Source organism: Microtus pennsylvanicus, chromosome 2, assembly GCF_037038515.1.
Source record: "Microtus pennsylvanicus isolate mMicPen1 chromosome 2, mMicPen1.hap1, whole genome shotgun sequence".
Lineage (NCBI taxonomy): Eukaryota > Metazoa > Chordata > Mammalia > Rodentia > Cricetidae > Microtus > Microtus pennsylvanicus.
In genome coordinates this window covers 119875871-119895867 of record NC_134580.1, presented here as the reverse complement: position 1 = coordinate 119895867, position 19997 = coordinate 119875871, and the positions used below count along the sequence as shown (strand labels likewise).

Here is a 19997-nt window from a genome sequence, read left to right as displayed (position 1 = left end):
TTGCAAGGATAGTTACTCACTAGGACTGCTGAAAGGATTGGAAATCACTGGCATGAAGTGGTATAGGACAATAATTTACATCTAATCATAAATTATAGATGGAAACCAAAGAAGCCTTCAGTCTACCTTAACAGATTTCATTCATTCCCTCTTTCCTTACTTCTCCAATCCTGTGCGTTATGTGGAATCTGGATAGGGCAAACCTGGCTGCTCCATCTGCCCCAGGCCAGAAGAGGTCAGGCCACTCATGTGTCTGCCTTTGCATCCTGCCTTCTTAGGAATTGAGCTCAGACAAAGCCCTGAAATATGTAAGCAGCTGCCTGCAAGCATTCCCTCCAGTGTATAAATCCAAGTCACAGGCTTAATCTAAATTCAAAGGGAGGTAAAAAGCTACAAAAGCATGGCTTATTGGGGTCAATTGTATAGCAAACTATAGCGTATTCCATTTCTCAGTCAACTTTCTGTCGAGTTAACTTTACCTCTTCTCAAAATTTGGAAACTTATTGTGGAAAATGCATTCCACAATACGTGGTTGTAATGACAGGTGGTCATAATAAGCTTTTGAAACAAGGGCATGGTTGCCATTTCCTAGAACAGGCAGTAGAGAAGTATTTGTAGTTAAGGTTACAGGTGGGGTAGAGCCCAACCTTTGAGAAACATAATCATGAATGGGAGTGAATCTAGTTTATCTTCACTATACGATGGCTTCAAGCCTAAGATGGAGGCAGATTGGTTTATCATTGCCTGCCCTGTGCAGGGTACAGAGTATGCCTACAATTTCTGTGTGATCTATCCAAAAAAGTGGCAGTGTGAGCGAGAGAGCTATCTTTTGTACTATAAGGACCTACATCATAACATTAATGCTACCCATTGGCCTGCAAAGCCTAGCCTAGATGGAGACATGTGTGGAGCAAACGGGCTGCTGACTGTGCCCTGAGCTCTGTCTCCTGTTTCTAGGCCTCACTGGAGCTCTCACCCTGCTGAGAACTAGTTCCTTCCTGTCTCTTCCACCACACCCTCCTGCTGTTCCTTTCCTACCTGTCAGGCTTAATATTCATTCACCACCTCCAGGGTCTAGGTGGGTGCTCCAAAAGCATCAGTTTGATTATGCATCCCTGATTGGACTGCAAGTGACTCAGGGCAAACACTGACTCCTATCCACTGCTGAGTTCCTAGCTAGCCCAACCCAGACAGAGGGAAAGGCTCAGTCCTGAACAAAGTCAGGCCAAAGCAGATAACAAAAAGCGAATTTAAACTTACCCTAAAAGATTATATATATGAGAGAAAGAGAAATGACATGACATTCATAAGAACACATAGAACTGTAAATTATTTTTATGTTATTATTAAAGTAGTCCCAATTTAGAAAGACAAGTGCTACACATTTTTTCTTATATGTGCATCTTAGATTTTGAGCTAAATGTGGGTATGTTGGCAAAGGTTATAAAGAGGGCCATGAATTGAAAAAGAAAGTCTTAAAGGAGATTTGGGATGGGCTAAAAATAAGTGAAGGAATTCAAAAAAATAGGATAATAGAATACATGTAAAAAGAAAGCAAAAGGAAGAAGAGGTAGTTGGGGAGGAAGGTGACTGGCAGGAGGGGTACCAAGTTTGATAAAGGGACTCTAGAGCAAGGATCAGCAGAAACCAAATGAATGAAAATCCCAGAAGGAAAACCATTACTTTGTACACTAATCAAGAAAGAAATGAAAAGGGTAAGTGGGTTTGGATGATAGGACAAAGCATCAGCAAGAGAGGTGTGATTCCTAGCACTGAGAGGGAGGCTGTGTGTCTGTCCTGCGTAACACTTGGTTCCAAGGCTCGGTACCATATTTCATGGAGGGTGGGTGTGCAGTAACTGCTGGATACATGCATGTGTTGCCTTACCAAACATTCTTCACTTCATCAAAGTGTGTAGGTCATTTGGGTCAAGTTAGCATCATATCTGATGGTCCAGTACAGCTAAGTTGTAGAGTTTCTAAAATGCCAGTGAGAAGTGGTCAAACTAATATTTGTGGGAGTTGGAAAGTGGGAAGGCTTGGGCGGGTGGATCTCTTAAAGCCTACTGGATTGATTTATAACACAGTAAGAACCAGACCTTTCTCAGATCTGGAGATATCCCAGGGTGTCTCCATCTGGACCTGGAATGTCTTCAGAACTCATCAGTCAATGACAAATTCTCCAACTTTCTCTGCCAGGTAAATGGATCCTGTAGGTCTTATTAGGTGAATGCTTGTCTTATGGTCCCACCTAACGGCTTCTGGGGATGAGGAATGCCCTTCAACTCTCTTGCCTGCTAAATGTCGCCGTAGAAAGGCAGATGGAGCTCTATTAATTTCTAAAGAACATTTCATTTCAATTTTAATGATTTCAATAACTTTAAATTACAGATTTATGTTAGAATTTTGTAAAAGGAAGAAAGTTCCACAACAATGAGATAGTGGAGGAAATCATTAGAATGACACAGCGCAGTGATGGATTACACATGAAATAAGGAACAGGCCCCAGATACAGTTGTCTTATTAAAACAGAACCTTCTTAATAGCAGAAAATTGTCATGACCTCACCCACTGCTAATTAAAATGGGGGGGAAGGAGCCAACAGAGAAGAGGGCTGAGACCTCTGAACACTTTTGAAAGCCCTAATTATCCCCACCTGCACACACACACACACACACACACACACACACACACACACACTGACTGACTGAAAGTCAGAGAGTATTCCAGAAGCCTACTTTAACATGGTATTGAAAGTCCTGAAGATAGGTCACATTTCATCTCTGACTTCAGGACATGACCCTTGAGGGTCATATGAGAATATTCTGATTTTTTCCCAGATTGGAAGATCGATCCTTTGTGGCTCCTGACCTTGGCTAAGTCAGGGCTTCTTGATGCCAGTGTCCTCATCTATAAGTAAAGGATGCCTTAGAGGCCCTAATGCTCAGAAACTGGGGATGCTGTTTATAAGGCTCTGTTGACCTGAATCTAGATTCTGGGTCTCCACACAGCCCTACTGTGTGTGACAAACTAACTCCCTCACATTGTTTGCTGATTTTAGACTTTATTCCTCCTCGCCTATTCCTCAACCTTCCCTTCCTTCAAGATCCCAGGCCTGGAATGCACCAGCTCTAAAATTAGAAGGGGCTGCACATGGAGACGCCCTATTGGCCCTGGAAGGTTTTGCTCAGGTAGACAGCTGAGGCCCTGAACTCTATCTAAGGTCACCCTCACATGTCATTTGAAGGTCTGGATTCTGGTGGGAAACCCAGCAAAGACTGCCTGCAGCTAGACTTTCTCAATTCTTCCAACAGGTAAAGCCCATGGTTAGCTGGAGTGGCGTTAATGTAGGTACACATGAATCATGTCAATGTACTGACTTTCATCAAGGTCTGTGCATGTAGCCACACATTATTTCAGAGCCATGGCTTGCAAACCCTAGTCAATATACTGCATCCTGGGCACAAATGAAAATTTCATAGGTTGTGTGCATGCTTACCAGTGTATTGCCGCTATAGAGTATGTTTTGCCTTTCAGAGCTATTAACTCTTCCAGTAGACCAAACTAGCCCTGTTGGTACAGAAGACTAGTCATGTTTAATTATGTCTTGAAGTAGTAGGGGAAATTCAAAAATAAGCCTAGATGTAGATCAAAATTTAGGGAATCCTCCTCCCAACCTGATGCTTGTCTGAGGATGTGCCACTAGCTGCTATGCCTCATCTGGACTCTTATTCTCAAAAACCCCCTAGGTTCACAGTCTTCTTAGGAGAGGAGTGTCATGGCCGAACTCCTTGATGGACAGCTAGCCAAGCATAGGGAACTCAGTCATGATCCACATAGAACATTTCTCTTGATTTCATGGGTGTCTCCCACCTGGTGAGTCTTGAGGGCTGTTTATAGTAAACTGAACTGACAGAGACCCTTGCTGGGCTGGGGCTGGGGCTGGCTCTGGTTCTTGAGTTTCACTCACTGATGAAAGTTCTCCATGGCAGTAGCTATGCAACCTGGGAATGCCTTGCCGAGTTCCCAAAGAACCTTTGGTTCTAGCACATTTCAAGTGCTGACTCCAGTAGCTTTTTCACTGTGATGTGTCAACCCCAGAATATCCATGAGAAAAATTCTCCAGCCTTCTATCTTTAATAAGCCAGATGAGCTATCTTCAAAGAATGGGTGTCTCTTCAGAGGGGAGACCTGGGTGCGCTCTAAAAAGGGAAATGGGAGCAGGGCAATCAAGAAAATGACCAGGGTCTTTGAAGTCACTGTGAGTGTTACCTCTGCAGAAAAGCGTGAGGGATAAAGTGTCCAGTGTGCAGCAGTTCCCACTGCTGTGCCATTAAACCCAGGAAAGGCAGCTCGCTTATGAGCCTCAGGCAGCTGAAACACCCCACGGCCTATGTAGATGGCTTTGCTCTTTGAGGACAAGATGGTCTCATAAAAGGGAACTCTGTGGGTGATCCTAGTAGGTGGCATCAACCTCTAGGCGGAGTCCTGGTTTTGAGTCTTGGCTGTCTAACTTATGTGCACAGGGACCTCTGTGGTATTACTTAGGCTTCTGGGGTCTGCTTCTCCATTGGTAATGCAGACTTGACAATAGTCCCCTTAATAGTTTCATTAAGTTACTGTAGGAATTTAATAAACACCTTTAAGAATTTTCACAGTACTTAGAACTTTGCAAGTCTTTGATAAACGGAACAGGAAAGCCTTGTTGTGCAATCTGCTAAACAAGAAGGCATTCAGAGACCTCATTGTTTCATGTCTGTGACAGTCACACATATACCAGCTTCTTCCATCATTTGTCATCTTTAAAAACTCATGGTCCAAGCTGTGAGACTATCCTGGACTTCACAGTGTACATAGTAAGACTGACTTAAAAAGTCAATAATAGCCCTGAAAAAAATATATATATATATTAACATTATATAGACTAAGAAATTTTTATTTACTCATTTAGAAAATATATAACATTTATAATATCTTATATTGTTATAATATATAGCATATATAATATAAAACAACAGATAAATAGAGGCCTTGAACTTGAGCAAAAGCAAGGTGGGAGGTTCGTGGGTTCATGGGAAATTGATTAGTTGATGAAAATGAAATGAGTAAATGATGTAAACATTTTTAATTTCATAAATGAACAACAAATAAAAACAAAGGCTCATAGTTCCTTACAGGATATTGTCTTCATTTGTTTGCGAAAATTTCTTAAACAACATGGCAGACGTACAAAGGTCTGTCTCTCCTAGTCACCCCACCAGCCTGCTGTCTCTGAATTCACAATCTTTCCTAGACTGTAAACTGCATTGGAAACCTTTGAAGAAAGTCAAGGTGCTCTGTGTCAGTGCTGAAATACTTCTTGAAGATTAGTCATCTAATTTGATTTTCTGAAAGCTTTGATAAGAAAGCTCTTCTTTATGCCTTAATGTTGGTTCAAGTGGCAAAAAGTGCATAGCCAAGATAAATATGTCTAATATATTTCTTATTCTTAAATTCTATCGGCCAGATTGTAAACAAGTAAACCATGGGCATTTGTCCTATGTTGCTGGGCTTTCTTTCCCGCTCTCTGCTTTGTTTGCCTCTCTCCTTCACAGCAGCCCCTCTTTGCTGCTCTCTCCAGACACCCCCAACTCCCTCACTTTAGCAACCTCCATGGTCACTCGCATAGACCCCCACTTGGCTCTGGCATCCTTCCTTATTTCCTACATTGCAATCATGTAGAACTGAATTTCCATCTTGCCTCCACGGCAGGGCCATAATGTTGCCCATCCCCACAGGGACTATTGCTGTCCTAGGTGCCACTGCGCTAGGGCATAAAACGAGCAACGACTCATTGTGACACCACCCTCAAGCAGAAGTTGTGGTTCTCTGTGGATCCTAACAGGACACCACATTTTAAATATCCCTACTTCTATTTTATTTTACAATGGAGAAAGCGTTCGTAAAAGGCAGGCACAGCAGTTGGATATTGGATCTAGAAAATCCTTTTCGTGCTTTGCTGACCCTGATAAGTCACTTAAACTCCTAATGTCCTCAGCTTTTTCAATTCTCTTCTCATGGAGTGTGCTACCCTGGGGATGCAGCCTGCTTCCTGAGCTGACTTCTCACATGCTGAGGAGTACCAGCCATGTCTGCGGGTCTACAGAAGAAGGATACCTTTGGCAGAGAGCTTTTTATTTCTCCCTTCAGCAGCAGATGTGGTAGAAAACATTTTGAGCCCAAGCAACAAAAATCATTAATGTAAATAGGTGTTAAGTACTGTATATATAATCATAATTACATAATCTATACAGGGTACAATGAAAGTGGATTTCATTATTGAGACAGAATTCAGAAAGATCAAACAATTCATTATTATCAGTTTCCCTTATTGATCACCTGAAAAATAAAACAGTAAAGGATCCTGAATGCCACAAGTACACACTCAGAGCTTATGCACCACACACACTGAACAGTGGGACTCTGACAGAGGTGCATTAAACAGTGGGAATCAGACAGAGAGTGTGATCATCAACTGAAGTTGAAAGCAGACAACAGCATTGTTAGCAGTAGAAGTGCAGACAGTGAAGCACTGCTGCCTCAGGAAGAGGACTGTAGATGATAGGAACACAAGGCGGGTCGGCCGGATCCTACGTGTCATGCTATTATAACCAGGTGCTCATCACGTAGGTGTGTTCATTTGGGAGAAATTCATTAGGTTATATACTCATATTATCTAACGTCCTCCAGGCATATATTAAAACTTAAATTAACTCATGGAAAGCTATCGTCAGTGTTGTATCTCAACTCTTTTCCTAAACTAGACAGTGGGCCACCGCTAACTGAGGACTGCGGAGAACCATGACACCACAACCTTGAGGAACTTTTGGAATGCTCATTCTGTCTACTTCTAGCCCTACCCACAGCCCTTAGTTTTGTCCTTCAGTGGAATTTGATCAGCCCTCTTCAGACACAGCCAGTAAAGGCCATGCCTTGTTGTATAGCCTAGGAGCTCCTTGTGGTCACCGCGAAGACTGTTAACTAGCCACATGCTGTCTCACCACGGAAGCTGTGTGCGTCAAAGAAACTGCCCATCTTCCTACTGCACAGGAAACTCTTTTGCAGGAAGAAAGCTTTGCAATGTGAAGAGGTGGCCAGATCAGATCTTTCTGTCTGGAGGTTTCATGAAGCCATGGTAATGAGTTTATTTGAAGAAAAAGTCCTCACCTTCGGCAGATTTATGGCTCTTTTGTAATGGCCGTGCTGTGACAAGGAAGGTGTCTCCAGTACTTGCTTTTTCTTTTATTTATCTTTTTAACTTTGTGTCTCATTATGCACAATTTCAGGCTTTATTGGCCCTTTAAAAGGACCAATACTTTGTGAACTAATTATGACAAATGTTGATACAACATCTGTTCTTGGATTCCAATTGCCTTGTCATCTGTCAGAGTTCATCTGGAAGGCGAGCTTGATGCAAACAGTCTGCTGTTGATGCGCTCTGCCTGGCTCGTGGAAAAGGGACTGCCCAGGTGCTCCTGAGACCGTACCTCTGCACAGAAGTTCGCCTCTGTCCCTGCAGGAAACTGGACATCAGTCACAGTTAGTGCACAGCTAGGCAAGCCCACAGCTTTCCCATGTTTTTTCTTCATGTTTTTTATTAGCAAATATTCGTCATATATGATGACTTTAATCTCTTTCTTTTTGATCAAATTTATCCCCTATAATCCTCTTTATTTTTATGAGACAGGATTTCTCTGTAGCCCAGGCTGTCCTGGAACTCACTTGTAGATCAGACTGGTGTCAGACTCACAGAGATCCGCCTGCCTCTGCCTCCCGAGTGCTGGGATTAAAGGCGTGCGCCACCACTGCTGGTCTCCTTCTTATTTTCATCTGTCTGTCCTGTCTGTGGACCAATTAGTTTAATTAGGCTTGCTTACAGAAATATGGATGAGAGATTATTTACCAGGGTATGGGTAGTTTACCAGTGACTAGACTATGTCACTGAAGGAAGTGCCTCTTTGTGTCCCAGTAATCATGAACTGGCTCCTCAGGGAAGAGTGAGGCCTCATGAACCCCTCCCTGTTCCTTGATGGGGTATTTCTGGGCCCAGTCTTATTCCGGGCCTTAAGTGAATAATGACAGCTGCTAAACCAAGAATGCTCTGACTGTGCTGTGCCCAGAAGACAGAGTTCTATACACTCTGCTCCTTCCTCAAGCTCTTATAGTCTTAACCCCACCACACACTCAGTGTTCCCTCAGCCTGGGAGGGGATGATCTAGATAACTCATTTAGGTTCACCAATCACTTATTCTTCGTGTTTTGACCAGTTATGAGTTTTTGCACCCTAAAGCCTCCCTGGCTTTCCTTAGCTACCTTCACCTGTCAACTCGACATAGCCTAAAGTTACCTGAGGGAGTCTCAGATGAGGGCATGTCCCAATCATTGGCCTGTGAGCATGTCTCTGAGACACCTTGATTGGTAACTGATAAAGGAGTACCATCTTTTGATTAGGTTTACAGTACCAGATATCAGTTTCCTCGTATGGAGCAGGCCTCAAAGCAGGAAGTGGTCCATTATCCCTGTAGCACTCAAGGCATGACTGCACCATGTTATTACATCTTGCCTGACTGGTCGATAGTATACTGCACTGGGTCCACAGCTAAGGAGCACTGTTGATGACTTTTCTTCTCCAGCATCCTGCATAGCACTTTCTAGCCCTGGGAGAGCTAGCCAGCTTGGAATCAGCTTCCGGCTTCTTGATTCTCTGTGTTCTAACCTGTGATGTATCCAGAAATAGAGTCACATTGTGCGCTGCTGGTGGGCAGCATAGAGCAGTGAAATAACCTGGATTGCTTGAGTGGCCTCTAGGACCTCGTAGACCAGCAACTAACTTGTTGGGAGGTATCACACAGCTGATGCTGGGACTCTCTTGTAATAATCGTATGTCATCTGGAAATGACTTTATCTACCAGTTCAGGATACTTCTGTTCCCAATCTTTCTTACTTTTTGGCACTTTTTATGTGTATATAATTTGTAGTTTATTTCCACTACTCTCTCTTTTCTCACCCCCTCAAAGGTCCCCTTTGCCCCTTACACAACTTTATTAGAACTTCCAAGTCTCTTTCCTACATACATATAATGAAAGAAAACAGGATGTTTGTCTTTGTCTTAGTCAGGATTTCTATTGCAGTGGAGAGAGACTCTATTAAGAAAAACATTTAGTTGGGGTGGCTTACAGTTTCAGAGGTTCGGTCCATTATCATCATGGCAGGACATGGTGGCATGCAGGCAGACATGGTGCTTGAGAAGAACCTGAGAGTTCTATATCTTGATCCACAGGCAACAGGAAGTAAACTGTCTGTGTCCACACTAGGCATAGCTTAACCAGAGGAGGCTGTAAAGCCCACCCCTGTTGGGAGGCCCAGCTGGTCAGAGGTTGCAGTTTCCCATGGCCTAGCCCCTCTCTTCAAACTCAGTGCAACATGTAGCCTGCCCCCTCAACTCCCAGTGGAGGTGTTGCTCTCTACCTGACCTTATTTGGAGAATGTCTCTAGGCCAAGATATCTGACTTATCTCTAGTGTGACTGTTGACCCAGTTCCCTGCAAGAGCTTTCTTTCCTCTCGCTGTTCATATGGTGGTGAGACATATGTTAGGAGCTTTGCTTAGGACCCTCTGCCACACGTGAGGCCTTGTGATGGGATCATGCTGTGCAATGCAAAAATAGGTGTTGCCCCAGCCACTGTCCCCAAGCTTTGTTATTTCCTCTCACTCTGGAATAAGCGTGAGCTGTAACACTGAAACAGTCTCCCAGAAGGCTATTTCCGTCAAACCACAGGCCTGACACGTCCTTGTTTGTTGCTTCTGCCCTCTTTGACCTTGTGGCCTGGTGACCAATGGACCTTGAAGAGAGAAGGAACCCACCCGTGCTTCCACAGTGACACACTTCCTTCACAAGGCCACACCTCCTCATAATGCCACTCCCTTTGAACTCATGGGGGCCAATTATGTTCAAACTACCAAAGTCTTTTTCTGTTTGACTTTATTATTTTAACATGATTATCTCCACTTATGTCTATTTTTTTTTCTGGGGATGTCTTCATTTCTCTCTTCTTTACAGCTAAAAGTGTTTAACTGTGTGTATATTCCTCATTATTTTTATCCATTCCTCTCTTGGGGGACACTGAGCCTGGTCCTGTGATTGGTGCCGTTATAAGCATTGATGACATTTGGACATGGAGTCCTTTAGGTGAATACCAGAGGTGAAATGACTGGGGTCACATAGAGGCCTGCTGTTAGTCGGGTTCTTGTTTTATTTTTAATTTTTTTTCTACTTTTTACTTTTATTTATTTATTGAAGAAATCTTATGATATCCCTGGTGGCTGGATTAGTTATATTGCCACCAGCAGCATATAAGGGATCCCTTTGGCCCATATCCTTGCCAGCATTTGTTGTTTTCTTAAGGGCTACTGTTCCAACCAGGGTAAGATGGGATCCTGGGGTAGTTTTGGTTCACATTTCTCTGATGGTTAGCAAAGTTGAGCTCCTCTATTAATTGACCTTTGGTGTTCCTCTTTTGAGAAAGTATGTTCATTTCATTAGCTAACTTATTGATTGAGTTGATTTCTTTGCTTTGTTTTCTGCATTCTTTTTATGTTTAGACATTAAACATCAGGTGTAAAACTTCCAAGGATTTTCTCCCATTCTCTAGGCTGTCTGTTCACTTGACTGTTTTTACAAAAACATTTTAATCTCATGGGATTCCTCCCATTGGAACTGTTGCCTTTATTTGGTGGGCAACTGGATTCCTCTTGAGAAAAGCCTGCCCATGCCTATGGCTTGACTTGTTTTCCCTACTTTTTTCTCTAATAATTTCAGAGTTTCAGGTCTTAAACTAGGTGATTTGGCCCATTTGAAGAGTAAGAGGAATTTAGATTCGTTTTTGTACATATGTATTCCAAGCTTTCACAGGACAGTCTGTTAAAGAGGCTGGCTTTGCTGTACTGCAAATTCTGGGTATTTTGGTCAAAAACCAGGGCTGGGGAATGACTCAGTGGCTAAAGCCCTCTATGTGGGTTGCCAGGTTCTGGTGTGCCCCACCAGTGGCTTCCTCAATAGAAAATGTGTGTTTCAAGAGAAAGATATCGTACCAGGGAGAATGTCAAGGTTGCACTAACTTAGGTGACTTGAGAAACTTCTGTGGTGATGCAAGCATTTGTTATCTTGGCTTGGCGGCAGTTTCATGTGTGCATTTTAAGGTCTGGGAGTATAGTTCAGTGCGAGAGTGATTGCCTGGCATGCACAAGGCTGGAGATTCTATCCTTGGCACTACAGAAAACATTCAAAAGGAATATGCAGTTTATCTCTGCATATTCAGATTTATTTCTATAAAGTGTACAAAGTCCTGTAGTAGTAGTGGTAGTATATAAAGGCTGCTTTAGCCCTTGGCATTAATTTAAGCAAAAGCTAGCACACTTACTTGGACTAAGTCACCTCTATAGAGGCCAGCTAAGGCTCCTCATTCATAAAGGAAGATGAGCTTTCCTCTGCGGCAAACTTCAGCCAGGACCAAACAATTCCTTATCCCAGGTCTCTAGAGCATCCCTCAACACACACACATGACAGTTACAGGTCTCCACACATTACCTGGTGGCCCGTGAGCTACAATGCCTAGGTCTTCTGCTTTGTTTTGTTACAGTCAAGAATAATAATGCTTAATTTCTGAATTTGTTCCAGGATTATGTGCATTTGTAAATGAGCAGAGACAGTTGATACTCTGTGTTGACACGATCTGCCTGACCTGAGATCTGGGCGCTGTTTTTGTACCCCCTCTTCTCCCCTAATGCGTGTTTCAGGAATGTACTTCTGAGTTGTCTCTCCACACCTCCGAGACTTGTGGCAGGCCTTCTTTCTCTCTCAGTGCCGTGCAAGGCAAGTGCTGTAGTGATGAACACCTGCCATGGAGGAGAGAACGGCAAAAAGCCCAGAGCAGTTCACCTTTCACCTTAGGAAGAACACTGTTATTGGTGATGATTATAGAAGTGAAATTTTTAAATGTTCTGTAGTACTTGGAGCCGATCCCGTTTTATACATAGGCTTCAAAGAAGAGACAAATGCTAAAGTTGCTCAGATGGGCACACCCAGCCCCTATGAAACTTTAGAGGAAAACATTTTAGGTAGGATAAAGTTGTCATGTCCTGTGCTGGCCCCACTGGCCTTCCACATGGCACTGCCTCCATGTAGGCCTCAGGTGACATTTCTGTGGATTAGAACCCAGAGCCAAAGAAGTTTCTACTGTAGACCTGGACATCACAGCCCTGTCTACTCTACATTGGCTGACAAGGGCCAAGGTAGTCAAGGGCCTTTGGAGCATTCTCTCCTTGTTTTGTTTATAAAATAGACGTATGTGCAGATCAGTTGTACATTGGGCATTTTCCCTCCTCTCCTTGACTCTGGCACTGTCTTGACCATCTTCTTCACTCTTGTCTTTTCCCAGAAATACCTCAGGGAGTTTTTCAGCGTGATGCTCCAGTCTGAGACGTCCCCCCTTCACATCAACAAAGTAGGACTGACCCTGTCCAAGCACACCATCTGTGAGTTCTCGCCGTTCTTCAAGAAAGGAGTCTTTGACTACAGCAGCTATGGAACGGGATAGATCTGAGTGACAGAGGAACCACCAACACAGTGCCTTCTCATCAAAGTGTCTCCAATGCAGGCCGACTCCCGCAGCAGGACCCCAGCCTGCCCCCTCCTGTTGCAGGGGGTAACGTGCAGCAGCCAGCCCAGACCACCTCACACACCATATCTAGTGCCTGAGTTTGGGAGTGGGCTGCGTTGCCTGCCAAGGGTGACCCTGACCGGCAGTTGTTGCTGTACCTCTGCACTTGAACGTGGCCTTTCTCATAGTGCTTCCTTCTCGTTGTGCAGCAAGTCAGTTCCCTGCAGCAAGATGGATATGTGGCTTGCTTATCTTGGGGCTCCTGGAGCCAAACCAACTTGGGACCTCCCAGAGTGGTGGCTTACCAGACCACCCTTAAATGACTTGCATCTGGTTTCTTCTTTCACCAAAATATGCTTGTTTTTTCTACTCCTTCCATGTGACTGGCTATATTTCAAAGATGTTTTGAGTTATGTCGTATTGTTTTACTCATTTGGATTAGGACTTACTATACCTAAACACTGAAGTTTACACCAAATGTCCTGTTCTGCAAAAAGGATCTGTAGGCCAATCATGAAAAGAGTCTTCCATGCCTGACAAATTGGATGTAGGCAACATGACTTAAAACTTGTAGAAACACTACAAATAAGACATTACTTAAACCTTCAATATTTGAGGGCATCTTCCCAAACCTCAATGGCTGTTGTCCATTTTTGAGCTTTTTCTGCATAAAACAAGTGCAACGCTGGATGCAATCTTTTAAATATCCTTTTGTTCATGTTTTAGTACAGAGTCTTCAGGATCATTAGCTAAAAAGAGAAAGAGAATTTGCAGTAGTTTATTAATAATCCCTCAATTACTCAGGACATAATGTAGCATTGCACATCAGTGTACAGTGAAACCGCTTCATTTATCAAAAGAAAATTGTGAGTAGGAAAAATATATGGTATATATTGAAGTGTACATAATTCTACTTATAGATTTATATGTATACCCTCTTGTACAATAGTTCAATGTCAGGCTGTATAATCATTCACACCAAATTTATTAAAGGTGTTTGCTTTTTCAACTGTTAAATTGAGCTGCTATCAATATTAAATGAAGTCATGAACTCTACCTTGTAGCTCAGTTTATTTTAAGTTTGTAATATGATCATTTCTACTGGTCTGTTTAATAATTGATCTGGTGTGCTTATAAAGATGCATAATGTGTAATTTAGCATTTATGTTGCAGAAATGCAGTCACAGTAATGATTGAAGTCACAAATGAATGGCTAGCAGAACATGTTTACATTCAGCCTTCTAGAACATACCTGCCTAGCAGAACTCTCCAGCCTTAAAGAATGTTTAAAGATGCAGCAATTCCTATAAGGAGGAAACTCATATTCTCCTAATGAAATATTACAATTTAGCATAAAAATTTAAAGTAGACCTGTTTATTTAATTTCCTCAAAGGGACCCGCTTCTCTCTCCAGTCATGATTACAGGCCTAGGTTTATAGGACTTGAATTTAAAACTAAAGACTAGGGATGAAAACTAGGAGATGATAATTAGCCACAGGTAATTTATTTAAAATAAGTCCACATGCTGAAGACCAAAAATCATTTGCTTGAGTAATTTTTTTTTTCAGCTGACCGGATAATCTATCTCTTGTTCTTTGGGACCTGTATTAAAAGCTAGGTTCATGGCAAGTATTTTGTTGAAACGATACATAATATTTGGCAAGAATAGTGTATTTGTGAGAAGTACAGTCATGTGACATTCCTCCTGCACGATAGTGGTTGGAGCCCTAGTACTAACTGGCTCTTGCTAAAACCAGCCAAGAGAAGTCTTCCCAGTCCTTGGTCCACATTTGAAAGAAACAGCTATTCTCTGAGATGATTCTCCCTTCCATCTGCACCTATGGATAGCAGGGGATGAATTATTCCGGTTGGTCCAGCTATAGGTTTGTGTGTGTGTGTGTGTGTGTGTGTGTGTGTGTGTGTGTGTGTGTGAACTACATGTTTCCTCCTGACATAGAAGCTAGTAAATCTGAATTAAACATGAGGGGATGTTGGAAAGCAAGTGAAGAATTATATCTGAACAAATCATGGAGCATAATGGGTCTTTATATCAGTTGCTCTGTAATAATGACATGAAGACTTTTTATTTATTATGAAAGCTTGGTCTTAGTGTAGACTTGCTCTCAGATAGCTCTTAAAACAAATTAACCAGTTTATATTAATCTACTTTTTGCCACATGGCTTGTTACCTCTCCTTAGTACCACACGTCCTGTATGTCTTGGTAAAAAATCTCCTATGCATCAGATTCTTTCCCAGAGTTCCTGTCTCTACCTGGAAGTCACACCTATCCTCTTCTGCCTAGGTATTGGCTGTTCAGCTCTTTATTAGGCCAATCAGAAGGTGTCGTAGGCAGGTAAGAAAGGACAGAGACACACTTCACACAGTGTACCAAAAGCTTATCCCAAGAGTGGAGTTCTTCTCTGAGATAAAGGTAAGGTAGATGACAGGTCTAGGCTGACAAAATGGAAGCTTCAATAATTTGTACTAATTTAGGGAAGTAAAAGAAAATTAACAAGTATATGCTATATTGCTATATTTTCAGGCATCCCAGATACTGTCACTTTAATAATTCAGACTGAGAAGTCATCCCTTATACATTGTTGTCACTTGGACAAATCGGAGGAGCTTAAGTAGAATTCCTATTTTAAAGTAGGTGGCATGCCTTCTTAGATATTGTTTATAAAATCAATGCTTATCAATCTTGTTTGAAATCGTGATATAATAACTTTTAGTCCAGTTCCCACGCAGACCTTGCTATCTCTGAATTTGGTTCAAATTTAACCTTGGGCAGGTGATAGGGAGAATATGAATCATGCTGACTCAACAGCGACTGTCAGCCTACAAGATTCTCTGCTCATGATGTAGCGATACTTAAAGAGGCTGTGCTGGAAGATGCTGTAGAGATACGAGAACAGGATTCCTAATCCCAAAGTCCCTTTCAGACTTAAATTTTTGTGCAGATTTACATCTTCTGCAGAAATAAGAGATAGCATTGCTCAGTCTTGCTTTTGATCAGCCTACATAGACTTCAGACAGGATATTTATTGTCTGGGTGAAAGCTTGCGCAGGTTAGCACATGGATGAACCAAAGGATATGTGTTCCGCAGGGCTGCTGTGAAGCTGTAACTCCCAGCCTGTGGTCAAGGCATGTTAGCTGATATTCCAGGTTTAAATTTATGAAACATTAATGTGAAGTTTACATTTGCATGAACATGCTATTCCAGTAATAAACATTTATGTCCTTTTACAATGTCAGAATTTATTGAATAACAATAGCTTCACGAGGTTCATGGTTTCAAAGATAGCAATTTATCTCATGTAAAATCCTGCCCTGCCTTGACTGCCTGGCTGAGGCAAATGCAAGTTCTTTTATTCCAATCTTAATTGTTAATATTAATTCACAGAGCACACAGTAAACATATCTAGATCTCTCCGCATGTATACATGGTTTACAGAATGAGTGTGAGTTAAAGAGTCTGTAGCAGAGTTGAAGAGGTTTCAGGAGTGGACAGAGTCTGTCCTGTTACAGACCTGTGTGGGGCCCAGAGGGGACTGCTGCAGAGATAGAGTCTGGTAATGAGTGCAGAATTTGGCTTCGAGAAGGAATCCAGATGAGCTGCAGCTAGGAATGGGTCAGAAGCAGGTCCAGGGGGGATAACAGATAGATGGGCAGGCAGTCAAGGGGGCCACATCAACTGCAGGGAACAGCCAAGCTAAAGCTCCAAGGATATGTGGGAAAGGCTGCTTGTCAGTCTGGAGGCCCACTTAACAGGTGTCATGATAGTTTGTCACGGGCCATGCCTTGGCAGTATTGGCTGTCCAACACCCTATGAGGTTCACCATTTTCTTCGTCAGTCCTGTTTGCTTTTGAGCCCGGTCTCTGCGGTCCACCCATGTGGCCCTACACTGTCAGTTCCCCCATAAACTAGGATGATGTCTCCCTTTCCCCTCGCAGGAATAAGTCACTGTCCGTACTGTGGGTGTGCGTCTGACAGATGATGCCGTTTCTAGGTCTACACAGTGACTTCCATCATCCTTCTTCCTCAAAATGGAGTTAACAATGGTTGTAAAAATGGAATCTCCTAGCACTTGAAGTAATCCCTGTATTTGGGAGGCAGAGGGAGGTGGATTTTCATAGATTATTCAAAGCCAATTTTCTACATATTAAGTTTCAAGCCAGCCACGTCTACATAGGGAGAAGCTGTCTTAAAAAATAAAGAAGTCTCCTAGAGCAAAGCACTGCCCAAAACTCTACCATTTTGTCCAGTATGGAGTAACTTAGGCTAAAACATAGCCTGACCATCACACACACACTTTTCCCACTAGTAGAACAGTGACTTCTTTCCTCTGCATATGGGAGAATGTGTTTACAAAGAGATGGGCCAACCCTCTCTTTCCCTCTCCCCCCTCTCTCTCCAGGCATCAAAGAAGGATAATGTGCCAGGTCCTCAGTGGAAAACATGGAGCAGAAAATGCAGGTGGCCCACAGAACTTCTCTGTGGGGCTGCATGTTTACATGAAGATAAGTCACCAGGAAGAAAGAAGCCTGTCTCCAGAAGGAAGCCTGGAAGAGCAGCACATACAGGAAGCCTGAACTTAAGTCACCCTGACTGCTTGAAAGCAGTAGCTTTGCTGAAAGTGTCCCACATCCATGTGCAGCTGATGATCGTAGACATGCGTGTCTTCCCAGCCGAGCGCACAGTTGTGCCCGAGAACTGCTCAGGAAAGAACTGCCTGAGGCTTTGCTATTCCTGAGAACTCTGCCTTCCTTCGCAGTCTTATTGCAGGAAGGGAAGAAGGGAGGAAGGAAGGAAAAAGAGGGAGGAGGGAAGGCTGCAGCTGTTCCTTCGAAGCTGCCAGGACTATCTTCAGAGGAAATAATCACACTGAGTAATAACAGTTTGTGAAATTAAGTTTGTTGTTGCTTAATTTGCACTTGGGTTGATGTCTAAACTCTTACCAGCTCTTCTAAACACATAAGCTAGAAGCCGTGGAAAGGGGGAGGCATGCTGTCTTAGGTAACTTCTTCGGTGTGTATTTGAAACTTGTTTTTCATGGATATTAAAAGAAATGTTGACAGAAGAGTCAAGCCTTTGGTTGCAAAGTCATTAACATCTTTGGCCATTCAGTTAGAGAAGAAAGGTCAGATTTAGATTTAGAGGTTTCCCTTATCTTCCAACACTGGCCTGGGGTAAACCTGTGCATAGGTTGTGGTTTTGTTCTTTGGAAGAATTCTTGGTCAAAGAGCACAGTGCTCTCTTAAGAGTAGGGGACATAAGTGTACCTGAGGGATGCCTTGCTATTACAAGTATTGCCCACATGTGCATTGCTGACCAGAAACACAGATGCCACTAAAGCAAGCAGGTCCTCAGTGTGATACCCTCCTCCTCAGCCCCCCATGCCCCATGAACCCACCTATTACTCCTTACCCTTTGGAGTGGGGGAGAGTTCTTCACAGTGAAGCTAACAGCCATGCTGGCTTGTGGCAGCTGAGAGAGCTTTGTTCTGTTGTTTACATTGCGCTTCCGTTAATAGTTTCTAAGCTGTTTCCTGTTTGAAGTCTCCTATGTAAATCCATGTGATGCCCACTTCCCAAGAACTGTCCCGAAATGGGGAGGGCTTCAGAACAAATTAGGCCACTTTTATGGTTACATTGACCACACGCTTACTATTAAGGACCACACTGAACTGGAACTTGGGACAGAGAATGAGAGAGAGCTGAGTATTTCTTCTTCCATCCTGATTCCAGAGCCAAATTCTTATCATTCAGAATTGATTACCCACTTCTGTTGCAGGTCCCAGGGATAAAACTTGGGTCGTGAGGCTTATCTGGCAAAAGCTTTTGCCAGCTGAGCTATTTCATTGCTCAAAAATGCTTACACTTGGTGTAAACAAAAATGGTTGTTACTGGTCTGTTACACTTGATGCAAATAAAAAAGGTTGTTATTGGTCCCCACCAAAGAAAGCATTGCTGCTAGGTGACAGACATCACTGGCAATGGTTGTACAAGCGATAGAAATTATGTCACATGGATAGGTGGTGGGTCACTCTCCTAATTCCCGTAACAACCACAGGTCAGTGTAGCCTTGTACCTGACTGGTAATGAGAAGGTGACCAAGAGCCTCGGATACAATCTAGATCCAGGCTCCAATCGTGGGCTCAGCAGCGTACAGATGTGACTGAGAAACAGGCTCTGGCAGAGGCGAATCAGATGGTATCGCGAGAGCCCATACGCAGGCCCAGGCTACACCTCCCACATCTGTGGACTGTGCTCTGCCTTCAGTTGCCAGTCACCATCTCGGAAGTAAAAATCCTCTGTGTTTTACTAAAGGTTAAACAGCTTGGAGGGACCTCACTCAATTGACAGAGCTAATTGGGACTTGAGTCGTGTGTTAACCGCAGGCCCCCTGCTACTGTCTAGATTAGAGGAAAAGCCTGCGTGTGTCAGTCCTGGGGAGGCAGGGTATAGAACTCACACCACTTATTTTCATAAAGGGAATTTTAAATGATTACAGTGAGCTGGAAAGAAAGAAGATGGCTGTGTCACAGAGGCAGCAACTGCGGTGAGCAGCCGCCTTCCCTAGAGACAGAGGAATAGGTGGGGAAGGCTGGATTGAAAGGACTTAGACTCATGGAGAGAAAGCCCCACTGTGCTGAATCCAGTCACCACAGGCATGGGGCATGTGAACAACCGTCCGCATTACCAAGCAGCTGCCTTCTTGGGGCATTCGGCTTTGCCAACCTTAGGTGAGATCATCCCAGATAGGCTTGTTGACAGTTTACAATTCCCTCCCCCTCCCACTGATTCACTGTTTCCTACATAACCCTGCATGGCCTAGGGAAGTGATATGGGGGGGGGGGGGGTTGGTCTGTGTATGTGTCCATCTATGCAAATATGGGGGAAGCCCTCCTTGCTATTTCTGCTGGGTAAGGTTTTCCAGGTTGAGCAAAGAGTGGCCACACCCCTCTAAGTAACCTCTTACCTGTGCTCTGTAAGGAGGCTTAATAAATAACTCTCTGGTTCCCCAGAATGCACTTTGGTGGATTGAGCCTCCATTTGTCATTGAGACCTTAGGAGGAAGGGTAGAGGTCGCTTACATCTTCCTCTGGAAAGGAATCTTAGCAACAAGGGAATACGGCAATGGGCATTGGTGCTGGCTTCTGAATTGGAAAGGGTTCTTCCTGTTGAGCTGCCTCTGGGCCCCTGAGGGGCTGCTGCATCTCTAGGGGTGAGGATGAAAGGCAGTTTGTTGATAGAAACTACCACACTGGGTCCAGATGCTGTCCCGATCTCCTACC

At 43.4% G+C, this 19997-nt stretch overlaps 1 protein-coding gene across 2 annotated transcripts in view; it reads left to right on the top strand.

The window, feature by feature from the left end:
- Positions 1-13752, top strand: part of Kif16b (kinesin family member 16B) — a 258436-nt gene extending 244684 nt beyond the window's left edge. For both annotated transcript variants that reach the window (XM_075962336.1, XM_075962337.1), the window contains one exon: positions 12475-13752. In XM_075962336.1, coding sequence (XP_075818451.1) covers positions 12475-12633 — 159 coding nt within the window. In that variant the 3' untranslated portion in view covers positions 12634-13752. The remainder of the gene's footprint in view (positions 1-12474) is intronic.
- Positions 13753-19997: the final 6245 nt, after the last annotated feature.